At 39.0% G+C, this 8890-nt stretch overlaps 2 protein-coding genes across 5 annotated transcripts in view; one reads left to right on the plus strand and one right to left on the minus strand.

The window, feature by feature from the left end:
- shroom3 (shroom family member 3) overlaps nucleotides 1-4443 on the plus strand; it is a 90696-nt gene extending 86253 nt beyond the window's left edge. For all 4 annotated transcript variants that reach the window (XM_051677170.1, XM_051677172.1, XM_051677173.1 and 1 more), the window contains one exon: nucleotides 2116-4443. In XM_051677170.1, coding sequence (XP_051533130.1) covers nucleotides 2116-2463 — 348 coding nt within the window. In that variant the 3' untranslated portion in view covers nucleotides 2464-4443. The remainder of the gene's footprint in view (nucleotides 1-2115) is intronic.
- A 121-nt stretch (nucleotides 4444-4564) lies between these two features.
- Nucleotides 4565-8611, minus strand: LOC127428669 (ankyrin repeat domain-containing protein SOWAHB-like). Its single transcript, XM_051677174.1, has one exon. It carries the CDS (start codon nucleotides 8553-8555, stop codon nucleotides 6414-6416), a length of 2142 nt encoding a protein of 713 aa, XP_051533134.1. The 5' UTR covers nucleotides 8556-8611; the 3' UTR covers nucleotides 4565-6413.
- Nucleotides 8612-8890: the final 279 nt, after the last annotated feature.

The following is an 8890-nucleotide window of genomic DNA, read 5'->3' on the forward strand; positions in this document are numbered from 1 at the left end:
TGTTGATAATATTGACTCGGCCCTTGTTTATTTTGAAAAAAGCAAAACAGTGACAGTGAAGCACGTAAATGGAAGTGAATGGGGCGAATCTGTAAACATTAAAATACAGACTCTTCAAAAGTATAGCCACAAGACGTAAACACTATACATGTTAACTTGATTTTAGGGATTTAATGGCTTTATTGTGTTTATTTGTGTTTATGAGGTTTGTAAGCAATTTCCTAACACTCAAATAATGTTAACATGTATAATATTTACGTCTTGTGGTAAGACTTTTGAAACGGTTTGTATTATAATGTTTATGGACTGGCCCCATTCACTTCCATTGTAAGTGCCGTACTGTAACCATGATTTTTGCTTTTTGTTTTAAACAAAGGCAGAGGGTATTTACATTTAGTGCATATAGCGATAGATGCTATTTACACTAAGTGTAAAAAGCAACAAAACGCATCTTCATTGCAAATAGTGGCAAATACTCTTACACCCCTGTTTAAATACTAACAAACAGTTTAGGGGCATCACTGCAGCATTTTTATTGTGTTTATTTAGAGTCCCTCAGACACTCTACACCAACCCCTACCCCTAAACCTAACCAAACCTAACAAAAATTAACCATGGTTTTACTACCGTAATCATGCTATTTTGTGGTAAAATCATAGTAACCACAAAATTAAACATTGTTACCATATTAAAATCATATTACTGTAGTTACACCATGGTTAATTGCATCAAAACTGTAGTTTCCACCAAAAAAACATGGTTACTACAATATTACTATAGTAAAACCATGGTTAATTTTATCCAGATCAAACCCTTCTCTCAACTCCCCAAACCACTGTGAGGAATCACTTTTATTTATTTATTATTAGTAGTAATAGTATCGTAGGAAACATTAAGAGTCGAGACACTGGAAAAAGTATGACAAAAGGTGGGATTCGAATCCGGATCGTCAGTATGACGATACATATTCACAGCGTCATTACGCCCAGAGCCACTACAGTGGCACGTGGGGGGGCACAGTTTTTCATAAACTCCTGTGTTTCCACCAGACTATTGGAGTGCAAATAATCACCTAGTTCTCAGTTCTCTTAACCCACTAAACGTGTAACCCGTTAACTAGTTCAACGTCTCTGCCCCATCGCGAAAAAATCTAAATAGATTTTTCTAATGGGATTTTTGAATTTATGCGTTAAATAAGGTCTGTGGTAAACATTACTTGACGATACGTGGACGTTTTGTTCTACAACATAAAATACACACTGTCATACCTCAAACGTGAATTTTAAAGCAGCATTGAATGGCGTAATTTACATTTTAAAAACACTCGGCAGCTTCAAAATTCACGTTTGAGGTGTGTGTGTAATTTATGTTGTAGAACAAAATGTCCATGTATCGTGAAGTAATGTTTACCACAGACATTATTTAACATACATTCAAAAACCCCATTAGAAAAATCCAGAGGGCAAATAGACTTCTGGCTCTATAGTGAGGCACTTACAATGGAAGTGAATGGGGCCAATTTTTGGAGGGTTTAAAGGCAGAAATGTGAAACTTAGAATTTTTTATAAACGAACACATTAATTCTTATGTTAAAACTCATGTGTTATTTGAGCTGTAACGTTGTTTAAATCGTAATTTTCACAGTTGTTTTAGGGTTTTAAGGTTTTTTGACATCACATCATCATGGTCAAGTTGTAAAATTGGCTATAACTTTACACAGAAAAGGTTAGTAAGTGATTTTATCACATTAAATCATGTTAACACAAATATTGTTTACATCTTGTGGCTATACTTTTGAAACAGTGAGTATTTTAACGTTTACAGATTGGCCCCATTGACTTCCATTGTAAGTGACTCACTGTAACACAGATTTCTGCTTTTTTTAAAGAAAAGGAGGGACAAGTCAAATAAATTTTTGTGGTAATAAATATTGTGCCAAAAATACTGTTGATTGAGCTTAACTTGTATTGAACCCAGAATATTCCTTTACATTTTTTAATTTATTTTTAATTTATTTTTTTGGTAATCAACAAAAGCATGTAAATAATACATTTGTAAATATTTAATTGTGGGTGTATATTTGCACTTTATAAGTTACTGTGTGTGTGTCTATAGGAGTCGCTGCAGTTGAAACGCAAGCAGTTGTGCAGTCAGCAGGAAGACGCTCGTGAGCTGAAGGAAAACCTGGACCGACGTGAGCGAGTGGTTCTGGATATCCTGGCGGGTTACCTGAGCGGCCCGCAGCTGCGCGACTACCAGCAATACATCCGCATAAAACCCGCCCTGCTTATACGACACCGCCACCTGGATGAGCTCATACGACTGGGGGAGGAGCATGTGCGAAGCCTGGAGGAGAACCTCCCCCTTGAGTTCCACCCAAAGAACACTGACCCCGCCCTCAAATCGCCACACTGTTCAAACCCCACCCCCTCACCACTCCCCACCACTGTGACCTCACTCTGACTCCGCCCATCGCAGAATGAAACAAATCAATGAAACTGATGTAGATAGTGAAAGAGACTATGAGAAGATGCACAAAGAAAAGTGCCTTAAATGAAGGATTTGACTTTGCAACTCGCTTCCCAACAACAATTGTAAATCTCACAAAGTCTGTCAAGAAAATGTCCAGGTCATATTTCACCACAAAATCGAAAGGAAAGGAAATTAAGCTAACCACAATGTTTTTTTTGTTTGTTTGTTTTTTTGCAATGTTGCATTATTTTTAGTACAATTAAGCACATTTTCCCTCCAGTTCTCATTACTGTAATGCATCCTGATTAGGGCTGAGTAAAAATAGCAATTTACCAACTAATCACAATCTTCATTAGCTGAGGGTGATTTTCTCTCATATGTGAGCAAAATTGACATTTTAACTGAAATATACCCAACTGACAATGAAATCGAATCACAATGATTTAAAACTAATCAGAATCGAAACAAATCAGGAAATCTGCCCTAGTCTTGATATTTTATTTTTTACTATTCACAATAATTTCAATGTTAATTCTCAATACTGTAATATTAATAATAAATAATAAATACTTTAAAATGTTTTACTGTATTAAAGTAAAACTGTATTGTTGTAAAAATGTTTTTTTTAATTCAAAGTTGCAAAGGCAGTACAATGATGTCGAAATACTTCACTATTGAAATAAAATATACTTGTTTACATTACAGTAATAAGAATTGGAGGTATGAGCCTAGTTGTCATAAAAAAAAGTCACAATGTAAAAATCCTAATAGTCCTAAAAACAGGCTTAATTTTTCTATATGCAATATGTATACTATTATTGTCTTGATTTTGGAGTGAAAAGGGACAGGTACATTTTCTTGTCAGGTTTCGTGAGGTTCATCTACAAAGTTTTCAGAATGTGCCATTGGATTGGATTTGCGCATTATAACGCAAAGTATGGAAGTTCGTCAATGTACGAGAGATCATCTTTATATCACACGAGCATGCCGCATTCACACAACATATTCAAATTAGCACAACACTAAAGCACAAGGCACAGCACAATGCAAACTGAATGGCACAAAATGCCTCATTGTGATTGGTGAATTCCTGCCAGAACACTAATAATTTACATCCCCATCACTGCTGAGCACTTTGGAACATATGAACCATTAAGTCACAAAGAGAAGAAGATTTAAAATATTTAAAATTCCTGTTGTCTAGAAATGCCTTCCTGAAACGCCACCTTTACATCAATAGCGTCATATAATTATTTATGATTTTAGGTTTAGAAACAGTTTTGTACTCTGTATGTTGCTGTACATACTCTGAGCAATCCCCCTTGTGATTTTAAAATGTAGATGATTTTAAAAAGAAAAACAGTAGATCTATTTTTGTGAGCAAAAAAAAAAAAAAAGGTAAAACATTGAAAAAAGGTGTTTTTGTGGCTTTTGTATGTCATTGGCTTTAACAGGTGCTTTTATTTCTAAATCATGACATCTACTACAATGGGGGGTATCCTCATAGCTGATGGTTTAACCGGCACTTGAACGCAATATCACTACTTAGTTTTAATGGTGATTAGGACACATGATTTCCGTTATTATTGTAATCTAATAAACATTATTCACAAAGATATATGCAGGGTTTTATCGCGATGCACACCCCCGAATTATTTTACCAATATATTTTATTTTTTGCTGTTGTTGCTTGGTTTTGGTTTCGTATTTGGAGAGCATCCTTATTTACAAAATATCTAAACTCCTATACAGCTACATAAACACAAAGGCTAAGGGCCGCAATAGCAGCAAATTTTAGATGTATTCATTTTGGACTTTCTGTATGTTCCTGTATAACTGCGTTGTGATCTGGCACATGTGATAGTTACATTTTGTTTAAAGGTTAATCCGAAGAGAAGTTTCCACCATGCTTTACGCTGTTTAAATGCAAAAAGAGCACAATTGGAAGTCAAAATAAATCTATTTTTTAAATACAGCCTCCTTGTGTTGGTGTTGCATTGTTCAGTTTAATTGTTCAACTTTTCATACTGAGAAAAAAAATAAAATAAAAGAATATATATATATATATATATATATATAGAACTAAAGTAGATGTTCAGAACAATATAAATATACAGATATGAAGCAGTAAGGAAACTTGGAACTACCAAACAAACAATTCAATGGTAACCAGATCCCAAAGAAAGTAATAGCTAAAGCATAGTGATATGCTGTACTTCTTTATCACGGTTACATTAGCAATCTGAATCATTTAACATGTACCAGGTTTCGTGTGTCTCACTAATGTTTAAGTTGTCTTTGTGGCCTGTAATTTATATTTTGGTCAAATCAAATGGAAAAGGTTGCTTTCTAAAGCTACTTCAGATGTCTAAATGTATAGAATACATGTATACTAAATAGTAATATTGAGTTGTTTGCCCTTGCAATAATGATTTCAAGGAATTTAAGGAAAAATCTGCTTGGTTTCAAGGTCAAACAACATGGTTGGTTTGTATATTAAAGCAGGCATCCATATGCATGCTATTAAATCAAAGGTGTAGACAATATTACAAAGGTCAAAGTCTTGTTTTATTAATATAATAAAGTTTGAGTATAAAGGTGCAATACATAGTGCACTATATTATGTAAGACTCAATGCAAAGAAGAAATGCAGCCAAGTAAACCAACACTCCCTGTGACGTGTTGAAACATGTCAGTAAACACAACGGTTCATAAACACAGATCATAAAAGAAAATAAAGACTCAAACATGATTGTGAGAGCTATAGAACATCAATCCAACTTGAACTAGTGAAGTCACGTTATACTCTTCCCCCTAAAGTCATTTTCTGTTTTTCTACCTCAGGAAGAATATGCAGTTCGACAACAGAACACAAAAGACAGGTTCAGCTCGGCATGCAAATCATCAACCTTGACATTCGAACATGAACACACATGAACTTTCATTCCCACATAGAATAACCTCAAAACATGACTGCGTGGGGGGAAAAAATTGCAGAACACTGATAGAGGTCTGTGAGTTACGCTTGTTGTGGCGTCTCCAGTGCTGGAATGCTCATGCTAGAGTTGGAAACTTAAATGTTTATCTCTCCCCTTTGATTTGAGATAAGTGGGGGAAAGAGAGTTAAATATTTAGCCAGCTACACCAGCAAAGCTCTTATCAGTAGCATTCATCACGAACATCCAGGGTTGGATAGTTGAGAACACCAATATCTGAAATCATAGGAAGAAAGGCAATTGCATTCTCAATTTAAAAAACAGAATGAAACTCATCATCCAACATCACTCTCGATTACTAGTACATGAGCTGCATAGTTTCCGTACAGAGAGGACCCAGAACAGCTTATTCCTTTGCTTAGGGAGCTCAAGTGTAACAGTTACAAAGCACTGAACGATATTTGTCCCGCCAGAGGAAATGAAACATTGTTATGAGCAGAAAATTTATTTTGAAGATCAAAGTCTGATTGGGAATCTAGTGTGTGTCGGTACAAAGCAAAACACTGTTGCATAAAAGACATTTTAAAAGTAATATTCCAGGTTTAATACAAGTTAAGCTCAATCGACAGCATTTCCCAATTCACTTCCATTGTAAGTGCCTCACTTTAACCACAATTTTTGCTCCCCCACCCCAGGTAAACAAATGCATTCGATTGAGCTTGACATTTTTGAACCTGCAACATTCTTTTAACACGCTCTCATATTACAGGAAATGTATTTAGTAACACCACAGCATATTAGTGACATTCATAGAAAACAGAAACCCAATGTTGGACATACACAGATGTGCATACTAAGAACAAAACATAAAACGATTGTACTACTGACTCAAAGTTAATTATAAAAAAGAAGTGACAAAGTGCATACTTTTTTTCACCACCAAAAAAAGTGTTACCATAACGAGAAAGGGTTTACCTCCAAACAATACAATCTAGCCAGGTAAAACTACAAAAAATCTTCTGGAGTAGACGAGACCCTTAGGTGAGACTTGTGTTTAAACAGTGCAGCGATAGATGTATGCCTTTTAACATTCACCCTTTCAGTTGCAGGTCTTGCGGTTAGGTTTACTGCAGACCCTTGCATCCCTGGACTACGACCAGTTATTTTCTCTGGAGCACCCAAGAGTTCTAATATTTCTCGGTTGTCGTCTTTACTCAAGTACTGCCATGGTCTTTTCCCACTGCTGTCCCTGATCCGCACGTCAGCTTTGAACTTTTGCACAAGTAGCCGAATAAGCTTCTTGTGTCCATGAATGGCCGCTAGGTGAAGAGGCGTATACCCACAAGAGGTCTTTGCATCAACATCTAGGTTCATCCCGACCTTGTCGACTCCATACAAAAGCGTGTTCAGAACGCGATGGTCACCATGCTTTGCGATCCAATGTACAATGGTGAACCCAGATATGAAGTCTCGTTTGCTTAGAAGGTTTGGGTCCTCTCGGAAGAGGGCGTAGATGTCAGTCCATGTGCCTGATGCTGCTTTAACAAACCAATCGTGTTCTCTGGGATCAAGAGGAACCGAAGAATGTTTGTTGCTGAAGGACCCATCATGCCCGGGAGTCCCCAGACTTCGTGTTGACCCAGCAGGCGAGGAAAGGTCTCGAGAACTTTGTCCTTTGCTGGAAGAGGAGGAAACTAAATTGCCAATGCTGAGAGTCGAAGACAACAACTGGAGACGGTTGTGCCGTGCCGAATTGGCGTCCTCTGGGAATGACTGATCCAAGTCTTCTCCAAGACTCCGACACATCCGACTTTGCAGACGAGAACTCAACCGGCGGGCAATTGGTCCGTAATGGGCCTCCGGTGAAGCGCTCCGTGGAGACACCCTTGAGTCCTGGTCTTCAAGGTGACCGGTGGAATGGTGCAGCGGTGTGATCTTGCGACCTGGTTGATGGAGTTGCGACAACAACCTTGCCTCCTGGGAGCGATGAATGAAGGCACGTACATCGTTACCATCTTGTCCTGCGAGGCCTTGATACTTCACGGCATCATTGCTGGGCCAATCTTCCCGCCCAAAGCCTTGCGGCCAACCAGTGTCAGGTGGAAGAGAGGAAGGGGACGGGATTGAGAGGCTGTCGTGACTTGAGGAAAGACTTGAAGGGGGGCGTAGCTGCAGGTATGCTTCGCTTGCATGGGTCGGAGGGGGGTTTGGTGGTAGCAGACTATCATTGCTTTGACTCAAACCTGCTTGGGTGTATGGGGCAATAGGGTGGTCCAACAGACAAGGCGTAGAGCTGGACATATGAGACTGTCCGAAGGGCGTGTGCGAAGGCCATGGTTTGGCGACAGGCTCCTCTGAATGCTTCCTCTGAAAGTGTTTATAAGAGTTAACGTCCAATGTGTTTGTGCTCAAACTTGTCCTTTCAGGTGGAGGCGACACTCTAACTTCATAATGGGTAGGGGTAACAAAGGACTGCTCGCAGCCATCTGCTTCCCTTAATTGTCTCAGTTTGGCCGGGTGAACAATGTTGTGTTCCAGCTCGGATGCTTTCGACTCCCATGGCTGTTCAAAGCTCTGACCGCTCCCACTTGAGCGACTGTCAGTGTCAGATGGGGCTGGTTTCAAAGGGCAGGTGTCGTAAGGTGCCTGTTCTGCACAGGGAATGGATACAACAGGTTGTTTCCTCCCATTCGGTGATGAGGTTTTGACAGCTTTCTCAAAATTGGGAGTAGAATCTTTGTTGTTATTGTTGTTAATTGTGGTGGTTACAATACCAGCAGCTGGCAAGATTTCAACACCAATGTCAAGAGTTGGGATTGGCAAAGCAGCTTGGGGTTTAAGTTCTTGCTTCTTACTCACCACTTGTATAGCATCTCGGTCTTTCTGTCGCTCGAGCTCCTGGTTCTTGGCGATGTCTCCGAGGTGTACACGGTATTTTTTCCTTAGCACAACATGAGACACCCCCTCCTCCTGCCTCACCGTGGCCACGGAGTTCACGTACTTCTTAAATAACTCGCGGTTTTGCTCTCTCTGCTCGTCCTCCCTCAGAAACCGCTTGAAGTGTGTCAATAAATCCGCGTTACGCACCTGCCCGCCTTTGTTGAGAAGGAAACGTAGAATAGACTCCTGTGTGAAGTCGGTGGCCATGCTCTCGCTCGCTATGTGAAGCGCCCTCCTGGTATCGCTGAATCAAACTGAAATGACTTGACAAGCAGTTTCGCTTGGTGAGATTGTAACTCCGCCCATTCGCTCCTCTGTCGGTCCCACCTGCCTGTATATGTGCATGTACCTGACAAAAAGCGGGGGTAACTATATTGTGTATATTAGGTATTGTACTAACAATAATATATCATAGAACGTCATTACATGCATTCTTTTGATACATACTGTAATATGAAAATATATAATGTAAAAAAGTTTACTCTTCGGTAAGTCTTCTTTTAGATCCAGACCTATTATTATCTCTGGCATGAAGCCTGATT

The sequence above is a fragment of the Myxocyprinus asiaticus genome, chromosome 38, assembly GCF_019703515.2.
Source record: "Myxocyprinus asiaticus isolate MX2 ecotype Aquarium Trade chromosome 38, UBuf_Myxa_2, whole genome shotgun sequence".
Taxonomy (NCBI): Eukaryota; Metazoa; Chordata; class Actinopteri; order Cypriniformes; family Catostomidae; genus Myxocyprinus; species Myxocyprinus asiaticus.